This window comes from Ptychodera flava, chromosome 16 (genome assembly GCF_041260155.1).
Source record: "Ptychodera flava strain L36383 chromosome 16, AS_Pfla_20210202, whole genome shotgun sequence".
Taxonomy (NCBI): Eukaryota; Metazoa; Hemichordata; class Enteropneusta; family Ptychoderidae; genus Ptychodera; species Ptychodera flava.
Window position 1 is genome coordinate 2,463,122 of NC_091943.1, and position 18,250 is coordinate 2,481,371.

The 18,250-nt window shown below is 37.7% G+C and overlaps 1 protein-coding gene across 1 annotated transcript in view; it reads right to left on the reverse strand.

Annotated features, from left to right (window-relative positions):
- Positions 1–122: 122 nt before the first annotated feature.
- LOC139152517 (complement C3-like) overlaps positions 123–18,250 on the reverse strand; it is a 47,854-nt gene continuing 29,726 nt past the window's right edge. Inside the window, exons 20-38 of the mRNA XM_070725704.1 lie at positions 17,629–17,857; positions 16,769–16,978; positions 15,818–15,947; positions 15,239–15,340; positions 14,650–14,844; positions 13,925–14,003; positions 13,237–13,393; positions 12,163–12,237; positions 11,107–11,275; positions 9,596–9,810; positions 9,186–9,344; positions 8,384–8,631; positions 7,976–8,063; positions 6,882–6,956; positions 6,264–6,465; positions 5,239–5,319; positions 4,754–4,837; positions 4,402–4,543; positions 123–2,149 (exon numbers count right to left, since the gene is read on the reverse strand). Of these exons, the coding sequence (XP_070581805.1) occupies positions 2,008–2,149; positions 4,402–4,543; positions 4,754–4,837; positions 5,239–5,319; positions 6,264–6,465; positions 6,882–6,956; positions 7,976–8,063; positions 8,384–8,631; positions 9,186–9,344; positions 9,596–9,810; positions 11,107–11,275; positions 12,163–12,237; positions 13,237–13,393; positions 13,925–14,003; positions 14,650–14,844; positions 15,239–15,340; positions 15,818–15,947; positions 16,769–16,978; positions 17,629–17,857 (2,782 nt within the window). The 3' untranslated portion in view covers positions 123–2,007. The remainder of the gene's footprint in view (positions 2,150–4,401; positions 4,544–4,753; positions 4,838–5,238; positions 5,320–6,263; positions 6,466–6,881; positions 6,957–7,975; positions 8,064–8,383; positions 8,632–9,185; positions 9,345–9,595; positions 9,811–11,106; positions 11,276–12,162; positions 12,238–13,236; positions 13,394–13,924; positions 14,004–14,649; positions 14,845–15,238; positions 15,341–15,817; positions 15,948–16,768; positions 16,979–17,628; positions 17,858–18,250) is intronic.

Consider the following 18,250-nt stretch of genomic DNA (forward strand, 5'->3'; position numbering starts at 1 on the left):
ACTTACCCGTCACCTGTATGTATTGTCCCAATGCCCCCGTACACTGTCGACCATCACTGTTCATAAAATGGGTCTGAGCTAAACCATTGTGGCAAAAGGGTTAAAAAAAACAAAATCTACGCTTCTTTGACTTTATACAGAAAACAAAATATTTTTATTTCTTGAAAAATCAAACGGTGATGAAATAATGCTTGGATGTAGCATGCACCATTTCATGCAAACTGTGTATATAAAAATATCAATGGTCTTTGACACACTAGAAAACATATACACTACAATGATGATAGACAGTAGGTCACAATTCTACTGTCTATGATTGCTGACACAATTTTTTTCAAGCAAAATATAAGCACCAACTTATCAGTGTGGAAGTTTCGGCTCTTTACAAAGTCAAAAGCAGACACAGACTTTAAAATGTTACATGGTCTCTGATCGAGTAATTGACTGCCAACCAGCTGAATATTGTCAGCAAGTGACAGAAAATGTTGCGAATATTGTCAGCAAGTGACAGAAAATGTTGCAACTTGTTGAAGAAAGGATCATTCTTCCAGAAATTCCAAGGATGTGACAGCGCAAACAAGCTTTACGTGTAACTCTCATAACGTTGAAAAATTACACAAATTGAAAGTCAGATGATAAAAGTGATGCTATAAAACCTCACGGCTTGGACAATTGAAAACAAGTAAAACATCTAAATTCATGGACAAAAATATAAGTTGAGCGATGACAAAGTTGAAAGAAAGAAATAAGCAGATATAGAACATCACAGCCTATACTTGAATTTGTCACATTGTCTACAAGTACTGAACTGGTCAAATCATTGACCAGTATGTTAATAGAGACAATGATATTCCACCAGTGATTACATGTATAACTCTAAAAGTTAGCCGACTGACTTCTTTTGACAAAATAACACAGAAACATCAATAAGAAGATCAACATGGCCAATACTCTAATAATACTGCTTTTGCGAATAGTAAAGTAGTACAAATATATCATTCACAAGTTTGTAAATATTTTTGATTGTTGCCATCTTGGTCTACGGAGTTTCTTCTCCCTTTCTTGAATTTTTTTCAACTAAAATTGTTGATGTACCGACTAAAACTAAAAATTCATCTCTGATTCATTGCCACCTCTGTAAATAGGAATTTAAAAATTTATGTTGATAAAGAAAATTATTCTAATATATAGGTATGTCAATTTAAGATCAAGTTTCATAACTCTCCTTCTCAAAATGTTTTACTGCTTTGAAAAGGAAATTCTGCATGGTCCATACTACTTGTTGTTAAAATTTAAAGGTCAATAAAGTGCCTTGACTTGGATTAACAAATTATAAAGGGCCAGTAGCTGTAACTTTTGATGTTTTTTTTTGACATTTTTGATGTCAAGTGCAAGTTTTTTGTTCCACTCCTTAAAGCAAGCTGCAACAAAAATATTTGGTTTGAATTCTAGCCTTGACAAGAATTCACTTCTCTACAATGACAATACAGTTTGCACATGAACAGGCTGTTTTGACAAGCTCAACACACACTATATCTCAATATGCTTTGAGGAGTAAAACAAGAAAGTGTAGTTAATATTTTTTTTAAATAATGAAAACATAAAAACGTAAAAGCCTGTGTTGGCACCAGATTATCTCATCAGAAAATTTGTCCGCTAGATTACAATTTCAATGGAAAACAAAAGGCTGTCACACCTTCATAATCCTCTTACAGAATAGAACAAAGGTGATCCCAGGGATCGCAAACAGGGCCTTTAAAGCTACTGGCCCTTTAACTAAGCTATAGAGTTTTCAAAAGAGGTCTACAGAATTTGAGCAAACCAACATTTTCATAGAGTGGTTCTGGAGGCCCTCCAGAAATATATTGCATCATCTGGTACAAAAATATGTTTTCAATGTGGAGAAGATTGTGTTATCTTACACAGTAGTTTCATAGTTCAGGAGCTGACGTTCTGGAAAATTACTTCTTGCAACGCGCTTGAGTAAAAACTTTTTGACTCTTTCCTTTAGTGGATACATCCTTGTTGTAGCAGTCTGTCACCGAAAGTGGTCATTCGCTGGGCAATCTTCTTCCACTTTCTACGTCTCAGTTTGTCACCGGATGGGTACCACTCAACGTGCGTTTCCTCATCGATGATGTATTTCAGACTGAAGTGAAGACAGAGGAAGATTATCAACATCAAAAGGAACAGAAACTTCTATACAGTATTTGTTTAAAGGGACAAAGTTTCTATCTTTTCAAATTATTTGGGATATTTTAATCTCATGTGAGAAGTTTTTGTTGTTATGCTCACTCAAACGTTAAATTAATAATCATCAGAGCCCTACTCACACCTTGTGTATACACATACCATGTTAACCCTCTGAGCACTGTAATTTTTCCTGCCAAAATTTCAGTGCAACATTTTACCAATTTCATGAATTTTTCTGCAATTTTTTTATACTTTTGGAACAAATGGACATCACAATTCATTTTCTACAGATTTTTACCGAAATTCTCGCGAAAATTACAAAAAATTTGCCTGGGGTATATTTTATACAGACGACAAAAATTGACTTTGGTGCTCAAAGGGTTAATGTGCTGATGACATCAATTATGTCATGGAAGCATTTATGGCTATATCTGAAAGCACAGGGGCAGGGGGTGCAGAGATCCAACAGCTGACAATGAAGCATCTATCAATGAACAGAGCATTTACAGCTGCTCACTTGAAAACTTTGTTCATCCTGAATTTGGAACAATCTATTAAAGCAGTATCATTGTAGTTACTCAATGTAAAGTATGCAGTTTTTCTCTTCAGGAATATTTTCAATGCATGGTTACAATACCACAGTTCCATTTTATGACATTTTAAATATATCACATCATGTGTATTTCAGGAAATGCAGAATCAGTAATATTATCAAGATTTTATGCTATTCTCTCTATGCACGGAGTAGTACATGAAAAAGGGTGTCTATGGTACCGAAAGTACATGGAAAGATACAGTGTTCTGTTCACTCTATATACTTGTTTCTGGGAGCCATTATTTTGAAAACAAAGTCATCGTTAGCACAGTCCCCACTTGTTAATGGGTGCTTTGATTACAGGTCCTCAGAGAGGATAGAGTCCTCTTCATTAGGTCTGTGATAAAAATACTTTTGAATAAATTCGCTTGATACATGTCTGAGTTGAGTTCAGGACATAAAAAAATCGTAATAAAATGGCCACATGGTGGCCATATGGATCGAATTACAAAACAAATCAATGTGCATATGTATGACATACGGTAGGTCAATGTCCTTGTACCAACTTTGATTAAAATTGGTTGAAATATGCCTGAGTTATGGCTTTGTACATGAAAAAATCATAACAAAATGGCCGCACAGCAGCCATATTGGATCGTATCACAAAACAAATTAACATGCATATGTATGACATTGGTCAATCTCCTTGTACCAACTTTGAATAAATTTGCTTGATACATGTCTGAGTTATGGTTCTGGACATGAAAAAACGTAATAAAATGGCCACACGGCGGCCATATTGGATCATATCACAAAACAAGTCAATGTGCATGTGTATGACATAGGTTGATGTCCTTGTACCAACTTTGAATAAAATTGGTTGAGATATGCCTGAGTAATGGCTCTGTACATGAAAAAATCGTAACAAAATGGCCGCCCTGGCGGCCATATGGATCGTATCACAAAAAAAATTGATGTGCATAGCTATGACATTGGTCAATGTCCTTGTACCAACTTTGAATAAAATCTGTAGAAACATGCCTGAGTTATGGCTCTGTACATGAAAAAATCGTAATAAAATGGCCGCCTGGCGGCCATATTGGATCGTATCACAAAACAAATTCATGTGCATATGTATGACATAGGTCAATGTCCTTGTACCAAGTTTGAATATAATCGGTTGAGATATGCCTGAGTTATGGCTCTGTACATGAAAAAATCGTAACAAAATGGCCGCACGGCGGCCATATTGGATCGTATCACAAAAAAATTGACGTGCATATCTATGACATTGGTCAATGTCCTTGTACCAACTTTGAATAAAATCAGTTGAAACATGCCTGAATTATGGCTCTGTACATGAAAAAATCGTAATAAAATGGCCGCCTGGCAGCCATATTGGATCGTATCACAAAACAAATCGACGTGCATCTGTATGACATATGAAGTAATCCTTGTACCAAGTTTGAATGAAATCGCTTCGGGCATCTCTGAGATATCTGCGTGAACGGACGGACGCACGCACGGACGGACGCACGCACGCACGCACACACGCACGGACACGACCAAACCTATAAGTCCCCCCGGACGGTGTCCGTGGGGACTAAAAATCACTATAGTACAACATATGTAGGAGGAAAGAAAAAGAAGATTAGCAAAGAATTTGGACCAACCTTTCTACTCCGTTCTCATTGACTGAGGCAATGCCATCCACTCCCATGATCAGGTATCTCTCTCCTACCCGGAGATTTGGATTACGACACGAAGATCTCTTCCAGAACTTTCTAACTTCATTGGGGAGGACTTCATCCAGACCTTTGAAATGACAGGAAACGTTGTTAAAGCCATGAGCGCATGACAACATTGTCAGGAAACTACAAAAGATGCAGAGTGCAGTCACACCTTTCAGAGAAAGAGTGAATTTTTATGTGCAGTATATGAATATTCATGGTTCATAATAAGCTATGAACATAATCTTTGCATGAAGTGCACTAAGATTCAAGGGATTTGCAAGTAATTACTTACCAATTTTCACAGGACGGTCCACAACTGCGCTGATTACATCAAAGCTGCCCTCTTTGACAATATCAGCAACTTCGATGTCAAACACTGAGGGAAAACAAAAAATTATTCAATGACTCTGACAAGCATGAAAAATCTCACGCACAAAAGAAAGTCTGAGAGAGGACAGAGTTTTGGTCGACTGGACTAAATTCTACAATGTCAAAAACTCATGCATAATTTTGGTTTTCGTGACCTGTTTTGGTCTTAGTGCACTATCAGCTTCATTGCCCCCTATTGTTTGAAAGCAGTACAAATTGCAAGATTTGAGCAAGACTAAAGTAGTTGACAAGGTAGAAAATAGCAATGGAAAAGGAAAGTCTGTGCAATTTTAGACCACTGAATAATCAGTCTTCACTGATAATGTATCATGATTGGCTTTCTTGAACTTTGCTTATTATTAAAACCGTGCATACATGAATAAATTAAATGAATGCCTTGACACATACCATAGTCAGCCTCGTCGCAAGCCGTTCTTGTCAACTCATTGTGAGACAAGTAGTTATCATCACTTGGTTCCCCGCACTTTCCTGTGAACAAAATTTACAAAATATCTGCATATTGAATCTGTCATGTCATATAAAACTAATATTTAATAGCACATGCCTCTTTTGTGTTTTGTAAATTCATTTGCATTTTTCGGCACGTATAAAGATAATTGATCTATTTTGACGTATTTTATCTTCCTGTTTGTTAAACACAGTCTTTTGTTCCATTTTTCCAATAATGTTAAAATACCGTGTTCACTTTCTCAACACTGACTGTATGTATACTCAATATTATCATGGACATCTGAGGTTATAATAATACTAATAACAGTAATAATTTATTCAATATAATAAAGTTTACTTTAATGATTGAAATGAAGTTGGAAATTTGCTGTTTGTAAACAACTGATCTGGCCGACTTCCACACTCAGGATAAGATATTAACAACCATTCTAAAATTGGCTGATTCTCTTTACAAATGAATATTTTGTATGTATTCCAATATTTTGTGTCTGTAATCAATTTGAACTCCTGTTTGAACTGCTTACTACAAGCAATTTGTCTGATATTTTGCGGAATGTTATTATTATAATTTTGCATTTGCATAGTTGATGGTAAATTGTCCTGGCATATGTTTTATTCTTTGCAATGCTAAGGTCATCAATGAAATTCTGGTGTTGTATTTGTGACTCACTGGTGTATGAAAATCCTGACAATGCATAAGGTAATCTTTTGTTCACTATATCGTAAATTTTGTTTTGGATTGGACTTCATTTGTAAAAACAACAATGGATGCTCTGCAAAACGAGTTGTGTTTGCAAGGGTATTACTTTGCATGCAGATATACTTTGTTGAGAAGATTGACAAAATTTACAGCTGGCATTTGTGTTTTTTTTAAAGAATAAAACATAATGCAAATGTAATCAAACAGACAGTTCTTGTCCCTTCAATGATTGAAAAAAAAAAGTAGCATGGAGTCGCAATACCTTCAGCACAGACGCAGAGTTCACCGACACACAGTGTACTCAATAGGGGACTTCCCTGGGCCGCATGATAGAACTTAGTGCATTCATTATCAGGCGAGTAGTAGTCGTAGACGTTGACAGCGACTGGCTGGATTTGGCCGACCTTGTATTCCTGCTTGGCATTGAACTTGACACACACCTTCTCATTTTCATCTGAAGATATCTGATTCAGAGAAAAACGAGAGAAAGTTTGTATCTTATTGAGTACTTCACAATCTGACCATGGAGATAAGAAATATCATTGAGAACAAAATGGCACTTTTCTTGATATTCAACAACTTTGGGTTCTCAATTTCAATGTAATCTTTGCAGGGCGCGCCCACTCTTTCAAACTGTTTTACAATGTAGCTCTGAATTTACTGGACTATATACCATGGCCCTAATATTTTTTGAACATATTATAACATGATATTCACTGCATTTCATGACACCAGTATCGCCACTGTTTGCAACAGACATTAGTTGTGCAGGTTAGTCCAGATTCAAATTTGCTTTCCTAAGTTGAGATAGAAACAGCTTCTTAAGTCTAAAGGAGCTAGACATAAAGGTACGCTCAAATTCCAACCTGCAAAAACTTACCTCATCAACATAGAAGATCACCGATCTGTCTGTTATCTCATATCTCTGCACCGGCGAGTCAACATCATTCAGAATCTGAGGAAAAGAGATAAAAAGATCACTTACGGGACACATACATTTGAGTACTGACTCAATTTACACCATGCAAAATGGCACACACCATGATCCATCATAAATACAATTGATTTCTTACATGCTTCAAATTCACTTTCACCGCTGATCTATTTGCATTTTGAATATTTTAATCTCACTAAGTACATCAGAAGCTGTACAGAACTTGACACATTATTTCAAGCTGTGTGCCATGCATATAGGAACAGCTGCCATCATCATGGATGCATTGTCCTTAGTATCATAAGGGACCGTTGATAATAAAAGCTGACGCATGACAAAAGTAATTCTTTCATGGGGGGTGGAGGGGTAAAAGCTCATTTTGTTGTGTGTGCATAAAAATTGCGCATAAGGATTTTCGTCTATTGTTTTCGAAGTGTGACTTTGCAGTGAGAACGCAATACTACCTTTGCCTTCATTGAGAACAAAATGACCACAAAATACGGAGACAGAAAAGACAACGAAAAGACATAAATGTGAAATAAACACTTGTATGCTTTTTCATTGTGAAACATGTACGTGAAACATTTTCCTACGTGCGAAATACATTAACATGTCCTGTGTCTTGAAAAGTGAAACACATAAAGTGGAGGTTTATTAATTAATGTGCACTTCCGGTATTTTTTCACAGGAGTACGGATTGGAGAGGAGCGTGTGGGTTTGTCAGAAACGGCATCATAATACGAAATAGACTTCGCATAAGAACTTTGGTTTTGAAGGGGAGGGAGGGGGTTTCAAGTAAAACGAAGGAATTACGTTTCTTGTGCATCAGTTTTTATTATCGACAGCCCCTAACCCCTCTGTGTACCTACTTTAATGGGCCTCTTTCACACTCCATAGTAAGTACAAGACCACAATCCGTATTACAAACACTGCTCAAGTTCCATTAACATCACACACGATCAACAGTGGCACAACAAAGACAAAGGTCTTGTTAGGGTGCAGTGAAGCTGAGAAACTATGCTAGTCGAAATTCCACATACCTTTTCCAGATCTTCCTTGATGGGTTTAAATCCAGTGAACAGACCTACATCCATGATTGCCATGCTAGTTTTGCCTTCTCTCTTGTATCTGCAATGACAAATGAGCAGAAATTCAAGGTTTCAATGAGCGATCAAGCTGGTTCTGAGAACCGACACCAAACAGAAGGAGCCGACTGGATTGATGAACTACAGTAATAAAGTACCTGTATTTCATGTCAGCCATACGGTTCATCTAATCGACTTTGCTGTTTTTTTCAGTCATTGAACCAGAAGATGGGACTAACAGCCAGATATCTAAAGTGACAGAAAAAAAATCACTTCGCCGAGACGCATCAACTGTGAGCTTGGGAAAAATAGCAGTATACTGTTGATGTGAATGTGTGTTTTTGATAAACTTGCATGTCCTACCTTGCGCACACTTCAATATTGACGACATAATTACTGCGACCGTCACCAGCCTGTCGACCAACTCTTGAGCGACCAAGAATACCCCCTAAGTCCAGAATGCGGCCTACTCTTGGCTCTACTGCTTGTATGTCAATGTCAAATGCACACTGCTCTATGTCTGTTCGAGGGACATTGTAACGCACTTCAACTTGCAGTTGTCCAGTACCAGTACCTCTTGTGTCAATTTGGAGTTGTCCGATTAGGGGAACCTATAAAAAATAAAGGAGTTCGACTTTCATGTATGCACTGTAGACAATCTGTTGACTTACAATGTACTAGAGGCCCCAGTGTCCTCTGGGAAAGTTTGAGGAACAGTTTTAAGCTCTCTGATCCGAGGCCTGTATTACCTGTAAAACAATTTCAAACTGGCTGCGGAAATTAGAATGATGTTGAAATACACCATTATCACATTGGTTTGTTGTGAAATGTGAAAGGGTGAGGTCACGATTGAACATTCATAATAAGTTCTTGATCCCAGGGTCCGGGAGTGGCAATGAATAATGAATGCAAATCAATGTTGACATCGTGTTACAGCCAGTATCAGCTTACATAAGAACCCACTTTTGCAGGAAATCCTAATCCAGACAGTTTTATTTGAATACGATATATATACTATTAAACATTAACCTTTGCACTGAAGATAGCAAATTAAGACTGCAATTAACATAAATACTCTATGCACTTACTGTGAATTGGATATCTTTCTTTCACTGAAACTACCAGGGGGGGAATAAAGAACTTAAATTTTCCTCTCCAGGCTTACCTGACTGTGTTGCTCGATCAGTGCATTGTCATTCTGAATCAGGAAATTTCGCACGAAATTTGGATCCTTTGAAGATTTGACCTCACACTGAAGATCAAGTTCAGGAGTGTCTGTTTGGGCAGTGTACTGAGCTAATGCTTGCAGTGCCATTACAGTGTCCTATAGAAAAAAAATAATTGCATGGCAGAGATGTCAAGAATGTCGGCAAAGAATTGTCAGTTTGGTCTTGAGAGGTCCATTGACTTTTACTCACTGTGAACTCATTATAGTACAAGCCATAGTTTCAGCTGTTTATTCCTTTATGTCTGTGGAGTTGTGTGGTTATATGAGATGGACAAGGTGATTTTTTTACGTGAAAATTTCTCACAAATCTTTCAGTTAGCATAGAAAAATGAAGGTCGAATACCAACCTGAGTTGATACAAAACCACCCTGTGAATTTCTCTGCTTGGTCAACCATACAACGATGGGGTTGCTGTAACTGATGTCACCGAGTTTCAGCTGAGCCAGCAAAGCATAGCTTGTTGTCTCCACGGCGATGGCCGATGGTTTTCTGGAGTACCAGTAAGGCTTGTTACCGCTGCCAAAGCTGGAATCGTCTGTGTTCCAGTATCTCATGTTCTTGGCTGTGAAATAAACAAATTTTCAAATTTGGAACTGAGATACAAAGTCAGACATCTCTTAATTACCATTGACATGGATGTGGTTCTGCACAGTGTTCCTGTCAAGGCTTATTTGCACGCTATTTGTCTCCTACTGCCCTCGCAGTGGAATTTCATGTGTTTTGTGTAACTTTACTCACAGTAATTTTGATTGGTACATCAGTTTGGTAGAATTTAACATCAAAACTCAGGGCAAAATGTGTGGGCACCTGTCAAACATGTGTGAGTCTCAAGATCGTTAGCTCAAGGAAACTCCAACTCAACCCCCTACACCAGCCCAAATCTGTAGAGGATCCTGATAAGATCCCACAGAGGTGTATTCTTTGGAGGGGTATTACAAAAGGGAGGGGAATGGAGGTAAAGAAAGACCTCTCAGGTGGGAATGCAGGGAGTGCCATCAGCAAAGAAACTTTTGGTCTACTTTGTTTTTATTTTCATGTGCCAAAAAACCCCCCAATTTTCTTAAACAGTTGAATGTTGCTGAACTCTTATAACATTGCAGTCAAGTATTCCATGTTTTAAGAGGGCGCTGCACCCAACACAGCATATTTTGCTCAAAAATCACTTTTTTGCAAATATCTATTCAATTTTAATTTATTTGTTAACTCAAGATTAAAATATTGGTTGGGTTCACCTTGTAGCTTGTCAAGCATTCTAAAGTTACGTGATCAAGAAGTGTTAATTGATGCAAACGTATGCTAATCACCCGATTTTCTGGCTTATTTTTCCTCCCAATTTCGAAATTTCTAAAGAATTTAACTCCACTCTGGCTGGGTCAAATTTTCTGAAATTTTCACATTATGTTCTTTAAATACTATATAACAATAAGACAATTATGTTTGGCAATAAAGTTATTACATTTCAAATAAGAGGCATTTTAATTATGCTTACCTTGATTTTAATCAATTTTTTTGAGTGTCAGTCTTTAAACCTTTGCCATTTTAGAATGAGGATAAATAATGCACAAGAAAGTTGTTTTTTTCTACATATACTCTTCTTCCAAGTGAAATATTACATTTCAGAAAATAGCGTCAAGTTTTTGACTTAAATTAACTTCTATCATTAATATACCAAAATTGAGGTTTTTTACCCCAAATATACACCCATTTCATCTTTTGACTAAACTACTGACCATACTAAACTTTAGAGTCTCTGATTTTTGAAAATATATAGTGTGAGGGGTTTTCCTTGTCATCTTTGATGAGAAATATTGCTTTGAAAAAACTGTTGGCAACATGCTGCTCCACCTTAAGCACTCACCTTCATCAAACACAGCAAGGTTTTTCAACATCTGATTGGCTTCTCCTGCCTTTTCACTGTTAGTCAGGGCTAACGCGTATGTCACTATTGCCACTGTGTACGGTCTTTGTAGGTTAGGAAGTTCTCGTTCTAAGTAGCTCTTGGCACCCAGCTTAGCTGTGGTCATCTCCTAGGATGGACAGATCAGAACAAAAGTTGTCTGAAACATGCACTATGATATTCATAAAATTGTTGAACTCTCTTCTTTAGAGGCATACAGTTGCCTATAATCTAGATATGCCCATATACGGTCAAAGGGGCATTCCTTGGTATTCAAAATGCCCAAGTGAGGGTGCTGTTTTTAAAAAGCAGCCACCCGCTTAAAATTTGTGATTGGCTAGATTTTCTCTTTCCATGGTAACTGTGGCAAAATTGGAACAGGTGACAGTATACCTTTAAGTATGATCTCTCTACTGGGGGCAAAGCAAAGATGTTTGGGTAAAGGTAACCTGAATTCCTTGAGATCTACCGACCTCACAACTCTGTTGTAATACATGAAGTACATTTGATGTGCTGTGTAGTTTTGGTTGAGGCAGGTGAGACATTCTTTATAAACTGAAATTTGGAAGACGGACCGAGAGCGAAGGCTCTCGAAATACACTAATGTTAATCCTTATCATTGTGATATTAATAGATGCCAGGCATGCATACATTGCTTGTCAAAAAGAAACCTAGATGACATTAACTGAATCCACAATAGTTATGGCATTTGCAATAGACTTACAAGTGTAGAGGCCCATATTGCATCTTTTATTTTCACGCCATTTAACATCACGGCAAAAGTATATTATACTTGGCCTATGCAATGCAGCAATACTGTTCAACATTAACTTGGGGGGTTCGTTTGCATGTATTCACCACTAAAAGAATCCTTAGACAGCTTCTGGTTTCTATCATTTGTAGCCCAGTGTTGCGCTTTATAAATGAATGCCTAAAAAGAAAATATCAAGGGGAACTTCCCTAGCAGGACATTCCCAAGTATGTGTCGCATAAAAGAGAAATATATGACCGACTTACCCCAGCATCACAGTCACACTCTTCCAAGGCAATCAGTACAAAGGCAGTGAAAGATGGAGCTCCATGGACACCACCCTACAAACAGTGAAATATACATACAATATGAAACCAAGATCAAAATGAGAACTAAAATATTGTATTGTGTTTTTTTGCAAAGTTTGAAGGTGGCAGGATTTGTGTTCAGCTTACTCGGGCTCTGATTGGTCATTTGACCGACCAATCAGTTCCTCTGTGTTTATACATGTAACTGTTGGACACTTTGTAGTCAAAGCTCATAACCTGGCAACTCATAAAGCTATCTTTGTAGATTTTATTTTAACTTTTAATGATAACTATGAAAACATGTATCCATTCATCAAACCAGCAGCTATCTACCAGTAAACATCAACTACACAGAGTCAAAAGAAACAATCTATTCTGTTTAAAGTCAATTACCAAGTAAGAGTAAATTTAAGAATTTTTTGTTAGAAGTCTCCTTGACTTTAGAACATTTTACACATATTGTATGGTGCTAACTAAAGGAAATCCTAAGAAATTCCTAGGTTGACTCAAAGTGTAAAGAAAATACCAATTGAAAACTTAAAATGACCCTTGTGTTCCATCATTGGCTAATTTCTTGGGTATACATTCATGTACATGTCTACATTTACAAGAGGCATGAGAGAGGAAAGTTCCAATGGCTAGAATGGAGCAAGATCACAAAAAAACATTTGTTAAGGTAGTATGTGCCTTGAGAGTCAGAGAACTGTTGCTCACACTTTCCTAAATGTGATCAACTATTCTCCTATCAGATGAAAAATAAAAATCCAGTGTCACTTTGCAAATATGGTCCCAGAGGAACAAATTACCAAACATTTGCGCATATTTGAAATTAAAATTGGCCACCATCTCTCTCTTAACTGCAAGGAGAAAAATGATTTTGGTTTTTGAAAAACTAAGATGGTGAACATTTTTCCCACTCCAAGAGCTTTAGAAGGAGTTCCCATCAGAGTTAGATCAGAAAAGAATTGTTTGAGAGTTGGAAAATCTGTCACCTAAATGCATTCTACCTTAAAAGATGGGAATGTAACTCACTGTCATTTCTTTGTGGTGCACCATGTAGTTTTCCCTGAATGATCCATCTTCATTCTGCATTGTCAAGAGCCAGCGAGTGGCCTGACATATGACTTGCTGGTCGACGAAGATGAACTCTTTGGCTTGGCAGAAAATCTTCATGGAAAAGGCCGTCAACCTGTGGTAGCAGAGATCAGTTAGCCAGTTGCTGTATGATAAGAATATGCTCAGCTAAATGCACATATACCTCAGGGACGTCAGACTTTTGCCACTGCAACTCTGTCAATACTTTCCGGATACAAGACAAGAGATCACACTATTTCGTACCACATTCACACAAAATTGAATATTCAGGGTTGTCTCAAAAGAGTGCAAACATACAGAATGATGTCCTGAATTTCAAATATTTTTTTTTGCAAATTTGGGTTGAGTGTAAATGTCTCATCAATTTATTTGCATAATGACTGCTTATATCTATGTGATGACTGAGAAAGAAAGTTTAATATTTTTAAAAATTTCTTTGAACAGAGAATAAATAAAGGTTTAACGCGTATAATCATTTTGGTATATGCATGTACACTTTCTTTACAAAGGCAGTTCTGTTTCCTTGAGTGCAACTTGTTTGATTTTATCAGTGCATGTGGGCTCTGAGACGTGTTTCTTTCTGCGTGTGACTGCAGTATGATCCAATGAGAAGACTAGCATTTACCAGGTACTGCAAGCCCTGCCCGCCCAGACAGAGAAGCAACCAGTGTCCTTATTACGGTAGGTCAATTCACGATTGTATCCTGCAAGAGAGACGGAAAATAATATTCAGTTGTACCTGAAGCACCTGTAATCTTAGTCATCTACATGTATGTCTACTACTTGCAAGCCAATGCTAACATAGCAGCGTGTTATCTTGCCAGTTCATGTGATCAACAGTTCACGTTGTAAAACACTTGTGGTCAAAGGGAATCGAAAATGTTCCAAACAAATTCACACATTCCACCAGACTGGCTGTTGTGACTGTTTGTACTTGTACACACGCAATGTTTGTATTCCTATATGAACCAATAAGGGCATTCATACATTTCTCAATTGGTTGATACCAGCTGATGTCTTATGTTTGTAACGTAAACAACAAGCTAATTTGATGAATCTTTTATTATATAGATACATGGTACTCCCTAATTGTGTTGTACTTGCTCTAAAGCAAAATATTGCCAACTTATAATGGGACTGCACCCCTGTTTGAGTTTACACTTGGTTCCAACCAAACAGTTGGCAAGTATGGGCCTGCACAGATGGGGGTGAACTCTGTTTCTCTGTAATGGTTCCAACGGAACAGTTTACAACCACGTGACTGACTACACAATTATGTAGAGCTTAGCACAATCAAGGTTTTAGTAAGTTCAAAAGCCATCATTCATTGAATACATTGCACTTATTTACCATCTCTGATGAACTTAAAAGCTTTCTTTTCTATGTCTTCGGTGACTTGGTTAGTTCTTGACAAGTATAACAGGACATAGATATCTGGAGCCAAGCCAAGTAGAGTCTGTTCTCCGCATCCAGTTGGTTGTCTCAGTAATGAGTGCAACCCATTTCCTTCAATGACAGCCTTCACTGTTGGACCCATTAAGCTGCCTGTGAATGAAATGTAGGTGACAAAATAAGTTGTGTTGGTGAGATCAACAGAACATCCATATTCAACATTAAAACTTTTGATATTTAATTGAAAACACGGCATCGCACTATGTGATTTTTTACGGAAAATACAATATTGTATGGCGTGGTCTTTACAACTTACAGCAAATTTCAGCATACATGTGAAAGTTAATTTACAGATACCTATAAATAATATCCGTATCAAATGACCCGTTCTGTAGCTGAGCAAAGAGACACACATCACACAAGTATCATATACACCCTAGACTTGCAAGGAAAGCAGAACACTAACTTTGAAACATAACAGATGCTGTAATGTATCATGATTCTGTTGAAATGTACAGCCACATTCCATGGGCCCAGGATTACTTACCAATCACGTTGACGCCACATTTTGCGGACCCTGGGACGACCTCATCAGGCAACCTAATATCCAACAGATTTATCTGGAGTTGGTCTTCCTTTACCCGGAACTCTGAAAATCAACAAAGAGTAAATGTGGTTTAAACGGAGATTGTTTGACCAAAAATTTAAATTACCCTAATAAAAGTCAACCCAAGGAACCTGCCTTTTTCAATTTGAAAGCAATCAGACGAGTGTTTTTGAAAAGCAGCTGAGAATTTGAAAACTTGATGGACGCCGCCACCACTGAGAGAATTACATGTAAAATTTACAAATACCTTCCATTGCCTTCTGCAATAATCTCCAGGAGTTCTTTTTTACATTAGACTTGTATCAGGATAGTCACCCCTGGATGGTTACCACCCAGAAATAGCTTAAAGGTAATGGATTTGGGTGTGTGTTCAGAGGGTAAACAACCCAGGGGACTACTGTCCCTGAACCATTCAACATGAATTAAACCACAACACGAACTGAGCTGTTGAAAGACGTCAACACGGAGTCTGGAGTGAAATGTCATTGTATACAGACTTGACTGCAATCTAGTACTCACCATCGCTTTGAATGGCGTTATCTGCATTGGGTGGTTGACCGTTGCCGCACTTATCGTTGCCTGCCTCGCACATCTGACCGGCAGGATCCAAGACGACTGAATGGACAAACGTTTTCTCTTGTCCTTCAGGCTACACACACACACAAAGGGTGAGAAATACGGTCATGAGGACTAAAAATACTTAATAAAACGATGAGCTACAATGATATCTGAAAACGTTCAGTATAGTTAAAAAAATGTGATATTGTTGAGATTGAGGAAACACTAGGGTATTTGTTGACAAAAGCATACATACAGCTGTCAATCATTAGATGTGTATAGTCATGCTCTACTAGGAATTGGCAGAAATGTCCACTTGTTACATTTTCATTAGTATGAACATATGCACCACCAACATAAGTGCATATGAACTTCCTGTGCAATAAATTTGGTTGCTATAATGACAGGTACTGTAAATCCTGTACTGAGTTAAATTCTCAAGAGTAGCCTTCAGCCTAAATGACAGTAACTTTTGACAACTTTTTAAATATTTTTACTCCGTGAGCATATTGACAGCTGTTTTACACTGCCCACTTCCTACATTCCAAATAACTAGTATTTGGCTTGTCCAAACAGCCTGTGATATGTGATCTGCTGTCGGTCCATATCGCCAAGGCAACTGTCACTGTTCCTAATTGGTGTGGGCACATAAACATAACAGATTTAAAGGTACACGGTCACCATAAATTTGCATATTCCATATATTGTAAAGGGGCCGGGCTTGTAGCACTATAGCTGTCTGTCCTCCATATTTGATACGTCAAAGAACATGCAGACGACACTGTTATTAGTATGCCATGACTCGTCGTATGGGGCCGCCCTTTTTCGAAAAGCAGCCACCCGCATAAAATCTGTGATTGGCTATTGAAAAACAGGTGACTGAATACCTATAAAAGCATCTCTTCTACCTACCACAACTCTAAGCAGTTTTTCCACAATATCTCCTCCAGCAGGACTGAATGCCTTGATGCGGATGGGGATTTCTCCAACTTCCATGGGAATGACAGGGAAAGTGACTGATGTTGCATCGTTGCCGGGGACATTGAATTGTTTTCTTTGGCTCTGTTCACCAGGTCGGGCACCAGCACACAGTCCTTCAACTCCTTGTAAGTAGACACGTACCTTTGAATACAGAAACCTCACAAATTAGCTCACACCCAAAACATATAATGCACATAAAAACAACTCTAAGGTACTCGGACTGTCCCAACTCTCGCCTCAATTTATTGCAATGTAAATTCTTGAAAAGTCCAGTGCAAAATTGGAAAATCAGGCCAAACAAGGACAAAGGTCAATTCTTTTCATTCCAGGTCTCCTGCAAAAGTGATCCTGCCATCCATGGTTTTTCATTGTATCTTCTTGGTTTTTTTTATATGTTGAGCTGACAAGCTCCAAGCACCAGCATAATTCTAACAGGCAGTATAACAATGATGGTGATAACTTCTCTGTTCAGAACTACACAGAGCACACAAGAAATTCTACTGACAATGTCACATTTTCCGTTTTGCGTAGCACACCGTAATTATTTTACAATTAATTTTTTAAGTGAGTGTATACAAAAAGGCTGAGACATGGCTCATCTACATGTAGACTGACACATGAGAGGATGAGGAACAAAACTTTTTATGATCAATGAGAGGAGACTTAATTCAACATGGTCGTCTTTTCACTTTTGTTTGGATGATTTCTCACTTTTGAGTTCTTTGCATTGACCGATAAAATATCTGTGAACTGCCGATAAGTTTTTTCAAAGGATATGCATGCAAACTTACCACTAGTTCATTATCACCGTAATTGAAAACGGCTGCTTGGATCTCCACCTGTTCACCGCGAACCACAGAATATGGCAGGTTAAGGGCTATGAAGAATTCTTTGAATGCAGTCATTTCGAAGGGCTCAGCAACGCACATGCCGGACTCCCTTGAAACACCCACGGCCTGAATAACCCATGTGGTTAGACTGCTAGGTACTGTCACATCAAGAGAGAATTGTCCGGTTGCACTGCAACACAATCAGAATGACGTGAGATAAACTTGTTCAATGTTTCATGTTTTAAACTCTAATGTGGAAATTACACTTGAACATATCAGACAGAAAATGTCATGAAAGAAAAACAAATATTCAAATAACAATATATTACAAGCCATTTGAACTAATTTGAATGAGTACGCTTGTAAATGGCCTGATAACATTTTTGATTGAAAATGGTCCAATCTAAATGCAACTTCAAAAATCTTTTGCATGATGCAAATGAGATTGAAAATGAGTCTAATTATCATGGTACTGTACACTTTACAGCAGCCAAATTGTATGTTAAGCTGTGTACTGACAATGTGGTGATTGTATTGATGTCACAGTCATTTTGCTCATTGGATATTATGGCCGATCAGCTTT